At 41.1% G+C, this 22,281-nt stretch overlaps 1 protein-coding gene across 3 annotated transcripts in view; it reads right to left on the minus strand.

The window, feature by feature from the left end:
- LARGE1 (LARGE xylosyl- and glucuronyltransferase 1) overlaps positions 1-22,281 on the minus strand; it is a 410,766-nt gene that overhangs the window by 78,292 nt on the left and 310,193 nt on the right. For all 3 annotated transcript variants that reach the window (XM_056517630.1, XM_056517631.1, XM_056517632.1), the window contains one exon: positions 5,491-5,595. In XM_056517630.1, the coding sequence (XP_056373605.1) occupies positions 5,491-5,595 (105 nt within the window). The remainder of the gene's footprint in view (positions 1-5,490; positions 5,596-22,281) is intronic.

Here is a 22,281-nt window from a genome sequence, read left to right on the forward strand (position 1 = left end):
AATATATCTACTATAATACTTCTATATACAAGAATATAACTACTATAATACTGCTCCTATATACAGGAATATAACTACTATAATACTGCTCCTATATACAAGAATATAACTACTATAATACTGCTCCTATATACAATAATATAACTACTATAATACTGGCTCCTATATACAAGAATATAACTACTATAATACTGCTCCTATATACAAGAATATAACTACTATAATACTGCTCCTATATACAAGAATATAACTACTATAATACTGCTCCTATATACAAGAATATAACTACTATAATACTGGCTCCTATATACAAGAATATAACTACTATAACACTGCTCCTATATACAAGAATATATCTACTATAATACTGCTCCTATATACAAGAATATAACTACTATAATACTGCTCCTATATACAAGAATATAACTACTATAATACTGCTCCTATATACAAGAATATAACTACTATAATACTGCTCCTACATACAAGAATATATCTACTATAATACTGCTCCTATATACAAGAATATAACTACTATAATACTGCTCCCATATACAAGAATATAACTACTATAATACTGCTCCTATATACAAGAATAAAACTACTATAATACTGCTCCTATATACAAGAATATAACTACTATAATACTGCTCCTATATACAAGAATATAACTACTATAATACTGCTTCTATATACAAGAATATAACTACTATAATACTGCCCCCTATATACAAGAATATAACTACTATAATACTGCCCCTATATACAAGAATATAATTACTATAATACTGTCTCCTATATACAAGAATATAACTACTATAATACTGCATCCTATATACAAGAATATAACTACTATAATACTGCTCCTATATACAAGAATATAACTACTATAACACTGCCCCTATATACAAGAATATAACCACTATAATACAGCTCCTATATACAAGAATATAACTACTATAATACTGCTCCTATATACAAGAATATAACTACTATAATTCTGCTCCTATATACAAGAATATAACTACTATAATACTGCTCCTATATACAAGAATATAACTACTATAATACTGCTCCTATATACAAGAATATAACTACTATAATACTGCTCCTATATACAAGAATATAACTACTATAATACTGCTTCTATATACAAGAATATAACTACTATAATACTGCCCCCTATATACAAGAATATAACTACTATAATACTGCCCCCTATATACAAGAATATAACTACTATAATACTGCCCCTATATACAAGAATATAACTACTATAATACTGTCTCCTATATACAAGAATATAACTACTATAATACTGCATCCTATATACAAGAATATAACTACTATAATACTGCTCCTATATACAAGAATATAACTACTATAATACTGCCCCTATATACAAGAATATAACCACTATAATACAGCTCCTATATACAAGAATATAACTACTATAATACTGCTCCTATATACAAGAATATAACTACTATAATTCTGCTCCTATATACAAGAATATAACTACTATAATACTGCTCCTATATACAAGAATATAACTACTATAATACTGTCTCCTATATACAAGAATATAACTACTATAATACTGCATCCTATATACAAGGATATAACTACTATAATACCGCCCCCTCCTCTCCTGTTTGCAGTTGACTGTATTACAGAGGGAGATCGATGGACGCAGCACAGAGAGAAGGAGATTTAATATCCCAAATGACATAATCTTTACATCCCGCATAATACGTCGCCTTTCTCACCGCCACATTGTGGTTTCCAGCTATGAATAAAATTACTCGGACACCTCGCTCTGTTTGAGGAAAGAAAAGCCCGGACACCCCGGTGACACCAAATTTGTCGAGTCTATAAATACCGCTCTGCGCAGCTTCCTGCGTGCCAAGTGTCATAAAGACTGTTATGGATGTTGGGCGCCGCTAATCTTATTAATCAGGGGGGGTGAGGGGCCCAAAGAGCAGCGAAGGAGACGAGCGGCCGAAAAGGAGAACACTCGTGCAAGACTCGAGCACACTGTGAGAGAGTGGATGCCCCCTAGAAGACTATAGAGCATTGTTTTCCAACCAGGGTGCCTCCAGCTGTTGTAAAACTACAACACCCAGCATGCCCGGACAGCCGTTGGCTGTCCGGGAATTCTGGGTGTTGTAGTTTTGCAACAGCTGGAGGCACCCTGGTTGGGAAACTCTACTATAAAAGTAGTGTGAAGGTGAAGGGAAATACATCTTATTGTCTACAGAACACAGGATGGAACATTACCTGCCGACGTTCCGGGACGCAACGTTGACAGATTAGCAGCTTGATAAATCACTTGTGGCCGGTGGTAAAGCCTAACGTAGACGACATCAATAAGTAATTAACTGGTACAAGCAAGAAATGGCGCCGATATACCAACGGTCAGAAACGTGGGAGCAGTATTATAGTAGTTATATTCTTGTATATAGGAGCAGTATTATAGTAGTTATATTCTTGTACATAGGAGCAGTATTATAGTAGTTATATTCTTGTATATAGGAGCAGTATTATAGTAGTTGTATTCTTGTATATAGGAGCAGTATTATAGTAGTTATATTCTTGTATATAGGAGCAGTATTACAGTAGTTATATTCTTGTATATAGGAGCAGTATTATAGTAGTTATATTCTTGTATATAGGAGCAGTATTATAGTAGTTATATTCTTGTATATAGGAGCAGTATTATAGTAGTTATATTCTTGTATATAGGAGCAGTATTATAGTAGTTATATTCTTGTATATAGGAGCAGTATTATAGTAGTTATATTCTTGTATATAGGAGCAGTATTACAGTAGTTATATTCTTGTATATAGGAGCAGTATTATAGTAGTTATATTCTTGTATATAGGAGCAGTATTATAGTAGTTATATTCTTGTATATAGGAGCAGTATTATAGTAGTTATATTCTTGTATATAAGAGCAGTATTATAGTAGTTATATTCTTGTATATAGGAGCAGTATTATAGTAGTTATATTCTTGTATATAGGAGCAGTATTATAGTAGTTATATTCTTGTATATAGGAGCAGTATTATAGTAGTTATATTCTTGTATATAGGAGCAGTATTATAGTAGTTATATTCTTGTATATAGGGAGCAGTATTATAGTAGTTATATTCTTGTATATAGGAGCAGTATTATAGTAGTTATATTCTTGTATATAGGAGGCAGTATTATAGTAGTTATATTCTTGTATATAGGAGCAGTATTATAGTAGATATATTCTTGTATATAGGAGCAGTATTATAGTAGTTATATTCTTGTATATATAGGAGCAGTATTATAGTAGTTATATTCTTGTATATAGGAGGCAGTATTATAGTAGTTATATTCTTGTATATAGGAGCTGTATTATAGTAGCTATATTCTTGTATATAGGAGCAGTATTATAGTAGTTATATTCTTGTATATAGGAGGCAGTATTATAGTAGTTATATTCTTGTATATAGGAGCAGTATTATAGTAGTTATATTCTTGTATATAGGAGCAGTATTATAGTAGCTATATTCTTGTATATAGGAGCAGTATTATAGTAGTTATATTCTTGTATATAGGAGCAGTATTATAGTAGTTATATTCTTGTCTATAGGAGCAGTATTATAGTAGTTATATTCTTGTATATAGGAGCAGTATTATAGTAGCTATATTCTTGTATATAGGAGCAGTATTATAGTAGTTATATTCTTGTATATAGGAGCAGTATTATAGTAGATATATTCTTGTATATAGGAGCAGTATTATAGTAGTTATATTCTTGTATATAGGAGCAGTATTATAGTAGTTATATTCTTGTATATAGGAGCAGTATTATAGCAGTTATATTCTTGTATATAGAAGCAGTATTATAGTAGTTATATTCTTGTATATAGGAGCAGTATTATAGTAGTTATATTCTTGTATATAGGAGCAGTATTATAGCAGTTATATTCTTGTATATAGGAGCAGTATTATAGTAGTTATATTCTTGTATATAGGAGCAGTATTATAGTAGTTATATTCTTGTATATAGGAGCAGTATTATAGTAGTTATATTCTTGTATATGGGAGCAGTATTATAGTAGTTATATTCATGTATATAGGAGGCAGTATTATAGTAGTTATAGTCTTGTATATAGGAGCAGTATTATAGTAGTTATATTCTTGTATATAGGAGCAGTATTATAGTAGTTATATTCTTGTATATGGGAGCAGTATTATAGTAGTTATATTCATGTATATAGGAGGCAGTATTATAGTAGTTATATTCTTGTATATAGGAATAGTATTATAGTAGTTATATTCTTGTATATAGGAGCAGTATTATAGTAGTTATATTCTTGTATATAGGAGCAGTATTATAGTAGTTATATTCTTGTATATAGGAGCAGTATTATAGTAGTTATATTGTTGTATATAGGAGCAGTATTGTAGTAGTTATATTCTTGTATATAGGAGCAGTATTATAGTAGTTATATTCTTGTACATAGGGGCAGTATTATAGTAGTTATATTCTCGTATATAGGAGCAGTATTATAGTAGTTATATTCTTGTATATAGGAGCAGTATTATAGTAGTTATATTCTTGTATATAGGAGCAGTATTATAGTAGATATATTCTTGTATATAGGAGGCAGTATTATAGTAGTTATATTCTTGTATATAGGAACAGTATTATAGTAGTTATATTCTTGTATATAGGAGGCAGTATTATAGTAGTTATATTCTTGTATATAGGAGCAGTATTATAGTAGATATATTCTTGTATATAGGAGCAGTATTATAGTAGATATATTCTTGTATATAGGAGGCAGTATTATAGTAGTTATATTCTTGTATATAGGAGCAGTATTATAGTAGTTATATTCTTGTATATAGGAGCAGTATTATAGTAGTTATATTCTTGTATATAGGAGCAGTATTATATTAGTTATATTCTTGTATATAGGAGCAGTATTATAGTAGTTATATTCTTGTATATAGGAGGCAGTATTATAGTAGTTATATTCTTGTATATAGGAGCAGTATTATAGTAGTTGTATTCTTGTATATAGGAGCAGTATTATAGTAGTTATATTCTTGTATATAGGAGCAGTATTATAGTAGTTATATTCTTGTATATAGGAGCAGTATTATAGTAGTTATATTCTTGTATATAGGAGGCAGTATTATAGTAGTTATATTCTTGTATATAGGAGCAGTATTATAGTAGTTGTATTCTTGTATATAGGAGCAGTATTATATTAGTTATATTCTTGTATATAGGAGCAGTATTATAGTAGTTATATTCTTGTATATAGGAGGCAGTATTATAGTAGTTATATTCTTGTATATAGGAGCAGTATTATAGTAGTTGTATTCTTGTATATAGGAGCAGTATTATAGTAGTTGTATTCTTGTATATAGGAGCAGTATTATCAGCATTCGCTTTCCTCTTCTTTCTTGTTATAATGCATGTCTCCCTGCTGTTGTCGTACCTGTGTTGTATCCTCTGCCCAGCGCCGGCCATGGTCTGTGGTTTTTCCATAGATTCCCAAGGTACCAGTCACTTTGATTTTCCACCAGTCCCAAAACTTGTTGTCCTGAAAAAAAAAAAAATTTAACATTTGTGAAATATCAGTATAAATATGGAGCTAATATATTACTTGCAAGCAGCTGAATTGGACCATGGAAAGGGTAAATACACCGGATTTCAAGAATGCCCCCATTTTCTAATATGCCATTTAGCTGTTCTAAAAATACTAACCAAAATGGCCGCTACCGTAGAACCTATAGGACAGTGTTTCCCAACCAGTGTGCTTCCAGCTGTTACAAAACTACAACACCCAGCATGTCCGGACAGCCAAAGGCTGTCCGGACATGCTGGGAGTTGTAGTTTTGCAACAGCCGGAGGCATACTGATTGGGAAACACTGTCCTATAGGATCTATGGTAGCGGCCATTTTGATTAGTATTTTTAGAACAGCTAAATGGCATATTTGAAAATGGGGGCACTCTTGCTGGGAGTTGTAGTTTTGCAACAGTTGGAGGCATACTGATTGGAAAACACTGCTATAAAACCTGCCACTCAGCTTTCCTCGGATCCTGAATGCCAAATTGTTACATAGAAGTATGTGCATATTGGGGTTATTCAAAAGTCTGGAAAAACTTGGTATCAACGCCAGCCAATGCAGTGCCCTGCCACAGGAGTCATGCCCAGGCATCTGATCATCAGGGCCTTTGCCACGTAGGATAATGTCAGTATAATGAATGGCACATGGTCCCTATTACAGGACCTTGTAGTTACAGCTGTGGCCACCTAACACGCTCAGTGCCCCTATAACGCTGCCAGTCACTACAGGCAGGCAGTAAGTGCCGCAGATTGACCACGACAGGCGGTGGTGGAGGGTAGGTAGATGTTTGCGCCGCCGGTAGTTCTGCCGCCTGGTGCCATTGCCTTAACAGTGGTGCCCGCTGCTGTGTACATCTGGTGCAGTCAGCCATGTCCTCCCTCCCTGTCACTCTCTCTCCGCTGGGTAAACAAGTTCATTGTGCTTAAGCGCTGCCTGTATTCCGTCTGTCCGAGGCCATTACGTTAACAAGGAGAGACGATACCCACAATGCTTTGCGGTCCGCTCGGTGGCGTCAATTCCCAGCATTGTTGGGGCGAGTTATTCTCATCTCCGCTACCTGTCGACCTCAATGTTGTCCTGTTTGTCTGACTTTGTCGCTTAACCTTCGCCGCTCCGGCTCCTCGTCCACGGTTTATTTAGTTCTCACGCCGGGCAGTTTTAGTTCTTGTTGCCTAGCAACCACTTAGCCTCCTGTCTGAGTGACCGCCATGTAGCCACATGTACGATGTCAGTGTTAGTTATTGTTGCCTAGCAACCACTTAGCCTCCTGTCTGAGTGACCACCATGTAGCCACATGTACGATGTCAGTGTTAGTTATTGTTGCCTAGCAACCACTTAGCCTCCTGTCTGAGTGACCGCCATGTAGCCACATGTACGATGTCAGTGTTAGTTATTGTTGCCTAGCAACCACTTAGCCTCCTGTCTGAGTGACCACCATGTAGCCACATGTACGATGTCGGTGTTAGTTATTGTCGCCTAGCAACCAGTTAGCTTCCTGTCTGAGTGACCACCATGTAGCCACATGTACGATGTCAGTGTTAGTTATTGTTGCCTAGCAACCACTTAGCCTCCTGTCTGAGTGACCTCCATGTAGCCACATGTACGATGTCGGTGTTAGTTATTGTTGCCTAGCAACTACTTAGCTTCCTGTCTGGGTGACCACCATTAGAGTGCGTGTGGTTATGTGTGTCATTCGTTTTAAATCTTGTTGCCTAGCAACCACTCAACTTCCTTTCTGAGTGACCGCCATGTAACCACGTTGTCAGTGTTAGTTCTTGTTGCCTAGCAACCACTTAACTTCCTGTCTGTGTGACCAACACTTGTGTATGTGTAGCTATATGCATGTTATTTGTTTAAAGGGGTAGTCCAGTCCTGAAAACGTATCCCCTATCCTAAGGATAGGGGATAAGTTTGAGATTGCGGGGTGTCCGACCGCTGGGGCCCCCCGAGATCTCCTGTACGTGTACCCTGGTAGCCCGCGGGAAGGGGGCGTGTTGACCACTGCACGAAGCAGCGGCTGACACACCCCCTCGATACAACTCTATGATAGAGCCGGAGATTGCCTTCGGCAATCTCCGGCTCTGCCATAGAGTTGTATTGAGGGGACATGTCAGCCGCCGTTTCGGGCAGTAGTTAACACGCCCCCTTCCCGCAGGCTTCTGGGGCCCCAGCGGTCGGACCCCCCCCCCCCCCCCCCCCGCGATCTTAAGCTTATCCCCTAATCTTAGGATAGGGGATACGTTTTTCAGGACTGGACATCTCCTTTAAGCTCTTGTTGCCTAGCAACCAGTTTATCACCAGGTTAGTCACCATTTGTGTATGTGTAGCTATTAGAGCATTGTCCGTGTTAGCTATTGTTGCCTGGCAACCATTCAACTTCCTGTCTGTTTGACCACGATGTGACCGCATGTACGTTGTCAGTGTAAGTTCTTGTTGCCTAGCAACCAATCAACATTGTGTCTGCGTGACCACCTGTAACCACATGTTATCAGTGTTAGTTACTGTTGCCTAGCAACAGTACTCCAGTGAAAAAATAAACAATTTTTTTTTAAATGATCTGGTTCCAGAAAGTTTTACAGATTTATAAGTAACTTAAATTTAAAAATCTTAATCTTTCCAGTACTTATCAGCTGCCGTATGCTCCACAGGAAGTTGTGTAGTTCTTTCCAGTCTGACCACAGTGCTCTCTGCTGACACCTCTGTCCATGTCAGGAACTGTCCAGAGTAGGAACAAATCCCCAGAGTAGGAACAAAAACTTCTCCTGCTCTGGACAGTTCCTGACTTGGACAGAGGTGTCAGCAGAGAGCACTGTGGTCAGACTGGAAAGAACTACACAACTTCCTCTGGAACATACAGCAGCTGATAAGTACTGGAAGGATTAAGATTTTTAAATAGAAGTCATTTACAAATCTGTATAACTTTCTGGAACCAGTTGATTAAAAAAAATGTATAAAATATTTAGAATATAGTGATATATATTCGTAATGACAAATATTCGTTTTTTTCCCGCGAATATATGCGAATATTCGCAAATATTGGCAATATCTTCAGTCAGAGGACAGTGATCCCTCCCTTCTTTTAGGTGAGTTATAATCGCGCATGCGCACTATGCAAATTTCATTACGAATTTTCGCATGTAAAAAAAAAAAAAAGAGAAGGAACATAGCGAATATGCGAATTTCGCGAACATAGGACGAATATTCGTCCGTATATTCGAGAAATATCGCGATCTCGAATATGGCCCCTGCCTCTCATCACTACTGAGAACCTCTGCAGACAGCTCCGTCAGCCGCTGCCGCATTATTATAACTCTGCCAACATTAAGTTTAGTGGCCCTTTAAATTTTACGTTTTTTTTTTAATTATAGGTAGACAATAGCCGCAGAGCGCACGGTGCTACTGAACTGTACGGCGATACAATGCACAGGATCTAGGTTGACTCATTGTCTCCATTATATGTGATGTACATCAAAGGACTCGGTAAAGTCCAGGAGGGTACTGTATATCAGAGAGAGGGATGTGCTGGAATTGTAGGTCATGCCCCGCAGCTTCATGGGGGGGGGGTTCACATACTACACTAAAAGCGCCAAAGATCCCCGGAATAATCTCCCAGCAAAAAAAGACCTATACGTGAAGAGCGAAGTGCTTCTTAAAGGGGTTATCCAGGAAAAAAAACTTTTTTTTAATAAATCAACTGGCTCCAGAAAGGTAAACAGATTTGTAAATGACTTCTATTAAAAAATCTTAATCCTTTCAGTACTTATGAGCTTCTGAAGTTAAGGTTGTTCTTTTCTGTCTAAGTGCTCTCTGATGACACGTGTCTCGGGAACCGCCCAGTTTAGAAGCAAATCCCCATAGCAAACCTCTTCTAAACTGGGCGTTTCCCGAGAGAAGGTGTCATCAGAGAGGATTTAGACAGAAAAGAACAACCTTAACTTCAGAAGCTCATAAGTACTGAAAGGATTAAGATTTTTTAATAGAAGTAATTTACATATCTGTTTGACTTTCTGGAGCCAGTTGATATATAAAAAAAAGTTTTTTCCTGGATAACCCCTTTAAAGGGTACCTATCCTTTTTCTGGGCAACCTTAGCTGCCCTTATAGGTGTTTAAACAGTGTTTCCCCACCAGGGTGCCTCCAGCTGTTGCAAAACTACAACTCCCAGCATGCTGGGAGTTGTAGTTTTGCAACAGCTGGAGGCAATCTGGTTGGGAAACACTGTGTTTAGATGTCCATAATTGAGCAGATTTGTCATTCAGGACTATAGGAAAGCTGGGTGCCAACCTCCTAAAGCACTGGAAGCTGAGGATAGGGTAGTTCTGAGCTAGACCTGTTGCCCCCTGAGAGCTGGACTTTGACAGATGCCATTTTACAGATGTTCATCATTGTATGATAGGATAAGATGGACACTTACAGATATGAATTATTCCATGATAGGCAGAGTTGCACTCTCACAGATGTTAATCATTCAATCATAGGCGGAGCTGGACTCTCGCAGATGTCCATCATTCTATGACAGGCAGAGTTGCACTCTCACAGATGTTAATCATTCAATCATAGGCGGAGCTGGACTCTCGCAGATGTCCATCATTCTATGACAGGCAGAGTTGGACTCTCACAGATGTCAATCATTCTATGATAGGTGGCGCTGGACTCTCACTACTGTCAATCATTCGTTGATAGGCGTAGCTGGACTTTCACAGATGTCAATCAATCTATGATAGTCGGGGCTGGACTTACACTAATGTCAATCATTCTTTCATAGGCGGAGCTGGACTCTCACTAATGTCAATCATTCTATGATAGGAGGCACTGGACTGTCACGATTGTCAATCATTATTTGATAGGTGGTGCAGGACTCACAGTAATCTCAATCATTCTTTGACAGGCGGAGCTGGACTCTCACTAATGTCAATCATTCTTTGATAGGCGGAGCTGGACTCTCACTACTGTCAATCATTCTTTGATAGGAGGAGCTGGACTTTCACAGATGTCAATCAATCTATGATAGTTGGGGCTGGACTCAAACTAATGTCAATCATTCTTTGAAAGGCGGAGCTGGACTCTCACTAATGTCAATCATTCTATGATAGGAGGCACTGGACTCTCACTATTGTCAATCATTATTTGATAGGTGGCGCCGGACTCACAGTAATCTCAATCATTCTTTGATAGGCGGAGCTGGACTCTCGATAATGTCAATCATTCTTTGATAGGCGGAGCTGGACTCTCACTAATGTCAATCATTCTTTGATAGGCAGAGCTGGACTCTCACTAATGTCAATCATTCTTTGATAGGCGGAGCTGGACTTTCACAGATGTCAATCAATCTATGATAAGCGGGGCTGGACTCTCACAGATGTCAATCATTCTATGACAGGCAGAGCTGGACTTTCACTAATGTCAATCATTCTATGATAGGTGGCGCTGGACTCACAGTAATGTCAATCATTCTTTGATAGGCGGAGCTGGACTCACAGATGTCCATCATTCTATGAAAGGAGGAGTTGGACTCTCACAGATGTCAATCATTATATGACAGGCAGAGCAGGACTCTTACTAATGTCAATCATTCTTTAATAGGTGGAGCTGGGCTCTCACTAATGTCAATCACTCTTTGATAGGTGGAGCTGGACTCTCACAGATGCCAATCATTCTATGATCGTTTAATCAGGTACATGTTTAAGCCATTTAAGAGACCAGATATTATAACAGGTGGGGGGAGGACACTGAAGACCCACCCCTGAGAACTTTACAGACTCTCATGAATGAACTTCTCACTCTGGTGTTATAAATGTGTCATGTCCTCTTAATCTAAGTCCTATATTATAATCAAGTAATTCTTAAAGGTGTGTGAGAGCCCAGATATTGTAATGGGTGTGGCCAGGATAATACAATCCCACCCCTGAGGACTTTACACAGACTCTAATGAATTAACTGCTCACTCTGGTGCTATGAAGGTGTCAAGTCCTCTAAACCCAGGTCCTTTCTTTCAAACAAGTACATCTTTAGGCCATGCGAGAGACCAGGTGTTAAAATGGGTGGGGGTAAGACATTTAAGTCCCACCCCTGAGGACTTTACATAGAATCTCTCATTAATGAACTGCTGATTATGGTACTACAAAGGTGTCATGTCCTCAAAATCCAAGTCCTTTCTTCCAAACAAGTACACCTTTAATCCATATGAGATGAGATTAGTTGTTATAATGGATGGGGGGCAAGACACTAAAGTCCCACCCCCAAGGAATGTACACAGACTCTCTAATGAATGAACTGCGTACTGTGGGGCTACTAAGGTGTCAAGTCCTCAAAATCCAGGGCCTTTATTTCAAACAAGTACAACTTTAGGCCGTGCGAGAGACCAGATGTTATAATGGGTGGGGGGAAGACAAAAAAGTCCCACCCCTGAGGACTTTACACAGACTCTCTCATGAATGGACTGTGTATTGTGGTGCTACAAAGGTGTCATGTCCCCAAAATCCAAGTAATTTCTTCCAAACAAGTACATCTTTAATCCATATGAGAGATTATATGTTAAAATGGTTGGGGGCAAGACAGTGAAGTCCCACCCCCGAGGACTTCCCACAGACTCTCTAATGAATGAGCTGCACAAGATGCCATGTCCTCTTAATCCAGAACAGAAAATCCTTTTGTACCTACAGGGTTAACGTGCCTGAGCGCTACATATTGTTACCTTTACATTTGTATAAGCTGCCGCCTCACTAATCTGCGATCACACACATTGTACATGAACGACAATGCGCGCACAGACTCTAACAATCGTAAGCTCTTACAGAAATGACAGGACGCCGCCGCTGATCTATAATTTCATATGAAAAGCTGCCGGCTCTGTGTAATTTGTTCAGATGTGTTAAATTGATAATAAAACGGCAAAGTATTGTACGCCATTACTGCGGATTTTATCCTATTATCCACGCAAAACTTCACGGTCCAGATTCCGTCATTTATTTATTTATTATTAATTTTTTCCACGTAAGTGCGTTTTCAGAGAAATCGTACAATACAACGGCGTAGTAATAAAACCGACATCGGGCTTAGGAGCGAAAGACGCTGCCCAATTTTTCAATCTTGTTTTGATAACAGGATTTATGATATCAAAAGGAAAAGATTGAACGGTAACTCCGCAGCAATAGATGCATAGAGTCGGAGTGCATAATATCATTTGCTTTGGCAAAAAATAAATATTTGACTTTCTTTTTTGCAGCCTCTTAAGGCATCTTTTGTATGGTCTTTAAATTCAGGTTGCCTAGCAATGTTTAGGGAGGGGGTCTTCCTAAAAAATTGTTGTGCAGCACCTGGCGTTCGTTTAAAACACAGGGTTCGGGCGAGGGGGGTTGTGATGTCCGCCCCTCGTGATGCCACGTAGCACCCCCCCTCAATGAAAGTCAAGAATATAACTACTATAATACTGCTTCCTATATACAAGAATATAACTACTATAATACTGCTTCCTATATACAAGAATATAACTACTATAATACTACCTCCTATATACAAGAATATAACTATTATAATACTGCTCCTATATACAAGAATATAACTACTGTAATACTGCTCCTATATACAAGAATATAACTACTATAATACTTGCTCCTATATACAAGAATATAACTTCTATAATACTACCTCCTATATACAAGAATATAACTACTATAATACTGCCTCCTATATACAAGAATATAACTACTATAATACTGCTCCTATATACATGAATATAACTACTATAATACTGCCTCCTATATACAAGAATATAACTACTATAATACTGCTCCTATATACAAGAATATAACTACTATAATACTGCCTTCTATATACAAGAATATAACTACTATAATACTGCTCCTATATACAAGAATATAACTACTATAATACTGCCCCCCTATATATACAAGAATATAACTACTATAATAGTACCTCCTATATACAAGAATATAACTACTATAATACTGCTCCTATATACAAGAATATAACTACTATAATACTGCTCCTATATACAAGAATATAACTACTATAATACTGCTCCTATATACAAGAATATAACTACTATAATACTGCTCCTATATACAAGAATATAACTACTATAATACTGCTCCTATATACAAGAATATAACTACTATAATACTGTCTCCTATATACAAGAATATAACTACTATAATACTGTCTCCTAAGGACAAGAATATAACTACTATAATACTACCTCCTATATACAAGAATATAACTACTATACTACTACTCCCTATATACAAGAATATAACTACTATAATACTGCTCCTCTATACAAGAATATAACTATTATAATACTGCTCCTATATACAAGAATATAACTACTATAATACTGCTCCTATGTACAAGAATATAACTACTATAATACTGCTCCTATATACAAGAATATAACTACTATAATACTACTCCCTATATACAAGAATATAACTACTATAATACTGCTCCTCTATACAAGAATATAACTACTATAATACTACTCCCTATATACAAGAATATAACTACTATAATACTGACTCCTATATACAAGAATATAACTACTATAATACTACCTCCTATATACAAGAATATAACTACTATAATACTGCTCCTATGTACAAGAATATAACTACTATAATACTACCTCCTATATACAAGAATATAACTACTATAATACTACTCCCTATATACAAGAATATAACTACTATAATACTGCTCCTCTATACAAGAATATAACTACTATAATACTGCCTCCTATATACAAGAATATAACTACTATAATACTGCTCCTATGTACAAGAATATAACTACTATAATACTGCTCCTATATACAAGAATATAACTACTATAATACTGCTCCTATATACAAGAATATAACTACTATAATACTGCTCCTATATACAAGAATATAACTACTATAATACTGTCTCCTATATACAAGAATATAACTACTATAATACTGCTCCTATATACAAGAATATAACTACTATAATACTGCTCCTATGTACAATAATATTGATTGTGTAGATACTTCTTTAAACACCCCCTGTGAAACATGTTATCAGCGGGGGTCCATGAGCGGAGACCCCCCCACCCCTGACTACAATGAAGGGGGCTCCGGCTATACATGACTGCTGAGCTCCGTCCTGTAATGAATTCACACTGAGCCGTTCCCGTTCTGCAATATTTCACCCATTGATTTTACTGTCAAATGAGAAGCTGCTCTCTCCAAATGGCATTTACCAGGACGAGCCTTGGAGGACGGTGAAGGGTAGAAAAGCCGCTCCCTATGATATTAGCTCCACAGGCTACCACGAGAGTCGGGGGTTAACATCTCACCTCAAAACCAGAGCCCCCCCCCCCCCCATTAAAGGAATTCTCCATTTTTTTAACACAATTTAATTTCTATGTCTAAAAATGTATCTTTATAGGAGTCTTAGCCCTGTTGTTCTAACACAGAGCGCTAAATCCCCCATATTGTTATACCTGTAGTCTCCACAAGAGGGAGCGTAACTTTACACTTATCTATTATTATTTTTAAATGAGCTCTGAATATGAAAACAACAGTGAGCTCCCCCTAGGGGTGGGAGGTTGAATGTTCCTAAATGTGAGGTGAACTCCGCCCTAGACTTCTTTTTCCCTATCCAAAGGATCCCGGGGGGCCCAGCGGCTGGACCACCCACCTGATAGGTGGGTGGTCCAGCCGCTGGGCTCCCCGGGATCTCCCTCGGCACCCCAGTGTTCTGAACGCCAGCTGTGCTAGGTTTTGGGCGGCTGTGGTGACGGCTGTGCTCGCTCGTAATCCGTCACAGATTACTGGGGCGCCAGGCTAGAGATAACGGGGGTCCCATCGGCCGGACCCCCCCCCCCCCCCCCCCCCCGTGATCAGACATCTTATCCCCTATCCAAAGATGTCTAGAGGCGGAGTTCCACTGCCCCAGCGTTCGGAACACGTTGGGTGCGGGCTGCGGGGGTCGTGACATCATGGCCATGTCCCTCGTGAGGTCACACCCCCTCAATGCAAGTCTATGGTAGGGGGCGTGGCAGCTGCCACGCCACCTCCCATAGACATGCATTGAGGGGGGGTGACGTCACGAGGGGCGTGACTGTGATGTCACGATCTCTGCAGCTCGTACCCAGCTTTCGGAACAAAGCTGGGGCAGTGGAGAACCCCTTTATAAATCAACTGGTGCCAGAAAATTAAACAGATTTGTAAATGACTTCTATTAAAAAATCGTAATTCTTCCAGTACTTATCAGCTGCTATATACAGAGGAAGTAGTGTAGCTCTTTCCAGTCTGATCACAGTGCTCCTTGCTGACACCTCTGTCTGTGTCAGGAACTGCCTCCCTCGTGACGTCACATCAAGCTCCACAGGAAGTTCTTTTCTCTTTGAATTTCCTTTCTGTCTGACCACAGTGCTCTCTGCTGACACCTCTGTCCATTTTAGGAACTGTCCAGAGTAGAAGCAAATTTCCATAGCGAACATATGCTGCTCTGGACAGTTCCTGACATGGTCAGACAGAAAGGAAATTGAAAAAGAAAAGAACTTCCTGTGGAGCATACAGAAGCTTATAAGTACTGGAAGGATTAAGATTTTATAATAGAAGTAATTTACAAATCTGTTTAACCTTCTGGCACCAGTTGATTTAAAAAAGAATATTTTCTAGTGGAGTGCCCCTTTAAGGTGGTGTCTGTCTAAGATTCTGGTAGAAATCTCGGCGGGCGCTGCTTCTCTACCTCTTAATGAAATGTTATGATTCAGCTTCGTAGTCTGTAAATTGATTTTCCCCGAGCTTCATATAGACCAGGGGTCTCATACTCCCGGCCCGCGGGCAATTTGCTGAGATGTAAGTACTGTAGATGTGAAATGTAACTTTACTTGCCTAATTAATTGCCTAATGAGGGAGGACCTGCTTATCACCAGGGGCTAACCTATCTTCTTAGGGGGCATAATTGTTTAAATAGGAGCCCTACCTGCCGGGGGTCATATCTATATGGGGGCCTCTGTACCTACTGTGGAGCCCTACCAGATGGGGGTCATATCTATATGGGGGCCTCTGTACCTACTGTGGAGCCCTACCTGATGGGGGTCATATCTATTAGGGGGCCTGTGTACCTACTGGGAGCCCTACCTGATGGGGGTCATATCTATATGGGGGCCTGTGTACCTACTGTGGAGCCCTACCAGATGGGGGTCATATCTATATGGGGGCCTGTGTACCTACTGTGGAGCCCTACCAGATGGGGGTCATATCTATATGGGGGCCTGTGTACCTACTGGGAGCCCTACCTGATGGGGGTCATATCTATATGGGGGCCTGTGTACCTACTGTGGAGCCCTACCAGATGGGGGTCATATCTATATGGGGGCCTGTGTACCTACTGGGAGCCCTACCTGATGGGGGTCATATCTATATGGGGGCCTGTGTACCTACTGTGGAGCCCTACCAGATGGGGGTCATATCTATATGGGGGCCTGTGTATCTACTGTGGAGCCCTAAATGATGGGGGTCATATCTATCTGGGGGCCTGTCTGGGGGAATGATGGGGGCATTATATGTGAGGGGTGGATGATGGGGGCATTATATGTAAGGGGCGCATGATGGGGGCATTATATGTGAGGGGCGCATGATGGGGACATTATATGTGAGGGGCACATGATGGGGGCATTATATGTGAGGGGCACATGATGGGAACATTATATGTGAGGGGCACATGATGAGGGGCATTATATGTGAGGGGCGCATGATGAGGGGCATTATATGTGAGGGGCACATGATGGGAACATTATATGTGAGGGGCACATGATGGGAACATTATATGTGAGGGGCACATGATGAGGGGCATTATATGTGAGGGGCGCATGATGAGGGGCATTATATGTGAGGGGCGCATGATGAGGGGCATTATATGTGAGGGGCAAATGATGGGGGCATTATATGTGAGGGGCAAATGATGGGGGCATTATATGTGAGGGGCGCATGATGAGGGCATTATATGTGAGGGGCACATGATGGGAACAATATATGTGAGGGGTGCATGATGAGGGGCATTATATGTGAGGGGCACATGATGGGGGCATTATATGTGAGGGGCACATGATGAGGGGCATTATATGTGAGGGGCACATGATGGGAACATTATATGTGAGGGGCACATGATGGGAACATTATATGTGAGGGGCACATGATGGGAACATTATATGTGAGGGGCACATGATGAGGGGCATTATATGTGAGGGGCACATGATGAGGGGCATTATATGTGAGGGGCACATGATGAAGGGCATTATATGTGAGGGGCACATGATGGGAACATTATATGTGAGGGGCGCATGATGAGGGGCATTATATGTGAGGGGCGCATGATGGGGGCATTATATGTGAGGGGCGCATGATGGGGGCTATATATGTGAGGGGCGCATGATGAGGGGCATTATATGTGAGGGGCGCATGATGAGGGGCATTATATGTGAGGGGCACATGATGAGGGGCATTATATGTGAGGGGCACATGAAGGGAACATTATATGTGAGGGGCACATGATGAGGGGCATTATATGTGAGGGGCACATGATGAGGGGCATTATATGTGAGGGGCACATGATGGGGGCATTATACTGTATGTGAGGGGCGCATGATGGGGGCTATATATGTGAGGGGCACACGATGGGGCATTATATGTGAGGGGGCACATGATGTGGGCATTATATGTGAGGGGCACATGATGGGGGCATTATATGTGAGGGGCACATGATGGGGGCATTATATGTGAGGGGCGCATGATGGGGGCATTATATGTGAGGGGCGCATGATGGGGGCATTATATGTGAGGGGCGCATGATGGGGGCATTATATGTGAGGGGGCACATGATGTGGGCATTATATGTGAGGGGCGCATGATGGGGGCTATATATGTGAGGGGCGCATGATGGGGACATTATATGTGAGGGGGCACATGATGTGGGCATTATATGTGAGGGGCACATGATGAGGGGCATTATATGTGAGGGGCGCATGATGGGGGCATTATATGTGAGGGGCGCATGATGGGGACATTATATGTGAGGGGGCACATGATGTGGGCATTATATGTGAGGGGCACATGATGAGGGGCATTATATGTGAGGGGCGCATGATGGGGACATTATATGTGAGGGGGCACATGATGTGGGCATTATATGTGAGGGGCACATGATGGGGGCATTATATGTGAGGGGCACATGATGGGGGCATTATACTGTATGTGAGGGGCGCATGATGGAGGCATTATATGTGAGGGGCGTATGATGGGGACATTATATGTGAGGGGGCACATGATGTGGGCATTATATGTGAGGGGCACATGATGAGGGGCATTATATGTGAGGGGCGCATGATGGGGGCATTATATGTGAGGGGCGCATGATGGGGGCATTATATGTGAGGGGCGCATGATGGGGACATTATATGTGAGGGGGCACATGATGTGGGCATTATATGTGAGGGGCACATGATGAGGGGCATTATATGTGAGGGGCGCATGATGGGGGCATTATATGTGAGGGGCGCATGATGGGGACATTATATGTGAGGGGCGCATGATGGGGGCATTATATGTGAGGGGCGCATGATGGGGGCATTATATGTGAGGGGCGCATGATGGGGGCATTATATGTGAGGGGTGCATGATGGGGGCATTATATGTGAGGGGGCACATGATGTGGGCATTATATGTGAGGGGCATTATATGTGAGGGGCACATGATGGGGGCATTATATGTGAGGGGCGCATGATGGGGACATTATATGTGAGGGGCACATGATGAGGGGCATTATATGTGAGGGGCGCATGATGGGGGCATTATATGTGAGGGGCGCATGATGGGGGCATTATATGTGAGGGGCGCATGATGGGGGCATTATATGTGAGGGGCGCATGATGGGGGCATTATATGTGAGGGGCGCATGATGGGGGCATTATATGTGAGGGGCACATGATGGGGGCATTATATGTGAGGGTCACATGATGGAGGCATTATATGTGAGGGGCGCATGATGGGGGCATTATATGTGAGGGGCGCATGATGGGGGCATTATATGTGAGGGGCACATGATGGGGGCATTATATGTGAGGGGCGCATGATGGGGGCATTATATGTGAGGGGCACATGATGGGGGCATTATATGTGAGGGTCACATGATGGAGGCATTATATGTGAGGGGCGCATGATGGGGACATTATATGTGAGGGGCACATGATGGGGGCATTATATGTGAGGGGCACATGATGGGGGCATTATATGTGAGGGGCGCATGCGGCCCAGCCCCACCCAGCCGCTACCTCCAGTGGCCCCCAGATAATTTGAGTTGGAGACCTCTGATATAAACAAAAGGAACACTGTCGCCACAAGCTGAACGGTTGCCAAGGTAACGCCATACAACATCTATTCTCAGGGGCAGAGGGTAATGGAAAGTAGGATATTTCCCTTCCGGACGTTCTCGTGTTGTAAATTATTGTTACATTATTACATTTTTTTTCCCATTAGAAAATACAAACAATTAATAACCCCCAGGACCTTATCACCCACCAGAACCCCCACCCCACGCCCCCGCGCCTGGGGAACCAACGTGACAAGCGCAGAAAAGCAGGGCCAGTCAATTGGTAATTTGCATATGATTTCCCAGACTCCTCGGCTGCAGCTGTGTTGTAATCTATGTAATTACTGGTAATGACACATTTATCACTGTTAATGATGTAGATTTACTAAAGGGCAGATACGGGCGAGCTGCACTACATAAATCAGGGCTCCTAATTCCCTTCCGAGGCCATGATGATGTATTTCGCACCAATGAGAGTGAGGTGCATCGAGCTATATATAACGGAACGGAAACCAGAGAAATGATAGGTACGAGGTGAGAGAATACTGCTCCCTATACAATTAAGGGACCCAGCTTGTCCTCAGGTTGTGTGTGGTGCTACCGCTCAGTTCCATTGAAGTCAATAGAGCTAACTTGTCATACTACACACAACCTGAGGACAGATGTGGCGCTGTTTTGTGAAGAATTCCTGGATAACTCCTTTATTGACAACTATGTGGATTCAGATGAGGATCTGTCGGGATCAAGCACATAAGTACCATAGAGGTAGACTGTGGGACTGCTATTGGGCCCCTATTTTGGTATTTGGGTGATGAGAACCTGTACAGGAGTCTCCTCTGTTGAGGACTATGTTGTTTGGCCCAAGGGTAATGAAAAGGGGATGGAGACTGTGTGACTGTTATTGGGCCCTTGGAAAGTGGGGTCCCCATTTTGATTGATCCCATCCCCATTAGGTGGTAAGAACCTGTACAGGAGTCCCCGCCCCTGAGGACTGCATTTTTTTGCTCAAGGGTAATGAAAAGGGGGTGGAGACTGTGTGACTGCTATTGAGCCCTTGGAAAGTGGGGTCCCCATTTTGTTTGATCCCATCCCCATTAGGTGGTGAGAACCTGAATAGGAGTCCCCGCCCCTGAGTACTGCATTTTTTGAAAAGAGGGTGGAGACTTATGGGGCCCTTGAAAATTAGGGTCCTATCCCCCATTAGGTGGTGAGAACCTGTGCAGGACTTTGCCCCTCTTAGGGCTATATTAGCCCAAGGTTCATGGAAAGGGGGTTAAAGGAGAAACAGTCCTGGGCAGCATAATAGTGGCCCTTTTAGTCATTGCTATTGGGCCCCCTCCTTAGTATGGACACCAATGGTTAACAAAGCTCTTCAGTAAATATATGTAAGATTCACTCAGAACCATCCGCGATAATTCCGCTCTATCCCCCCATCTCTTGTAGCAGAATGTAGTGTGGCGGGTTATATGAGTCATTAATGGGCTGTAAAAATGGCCGCAAAGCCTTAATTAAACATTTCAGCCACTCGAAGAGAAGACGCCGCCGATGACAGACTAATCTGCACTTGGGAGGATTCGAAAGAGCTCACGGGCGACCGTCCTTGAAAACCCTTAGCAAATTAGGGGAGATCAAGGGGTGTAAATACTCATCAAGGCCAAAGTAAATAACAGCTGAGCTGCAATAACATCTTAAAGGGGTTGTCTGGCGGCATTTTTTATTTAAAAGGGGCGAACTAAAAATTCACAGCCTTACTTACCTCCTCGCTCACCCTCCGTTATTGTTATGAACGCTGTCCACGTATAAAAATACTTATCAATGCCTCTCTGAGAACAAAAGTATATAATATTTAAGCTGCAATATCCTCTTAGTGGGTTATCTGGCGGCATTTTTTATTTGAAAGGGGCAAACTAAAAAATAACAGCCTTACTTACCTCCCCGCTCCCTCCCCCCTTATTTCAAACACTGTCCAGGTATTAATACTTATCAAGACCTCTCTGAAAACCGAAGTAAAGAATAGTTGAGCTGCAAGAACCTTTTAATAAGTTGTGTTGCGGTATTTTTTATTTATTTTTTTAAAGAAAATAAGCTTCACCTCCCGACTCTCTGCTACCGCCGTTTGAACATTACCTGGGTTTCCATTGATCTCTGCTTCCTGGTAGATGTTCTCAGCACACAGGGAACGCCCACTCAACCTATCGCTGGCCCCAGGGGTGACCCAATTCACCTAAGCCGCTGTGTGCCGTACATCTATGGTGGGTTCGGCATTGAGTATCAGGTCTCATGGTAAGAACTATAATA

The sequence above is a fragment of the Hyla sarda genome, chromosome 4 (assembly GCF_029499605.1).
Source record: "Hyla sarda isolate aHylSar1 chromosome 4, aHylSar1.hap1, whole genome shotgun sequence".
NCBI classification, from domain to species: Eukaryota; Metazoa; Chordata; class Amphibia; order Anura; family Hylidae; genus Hyla; species Hyla sarda.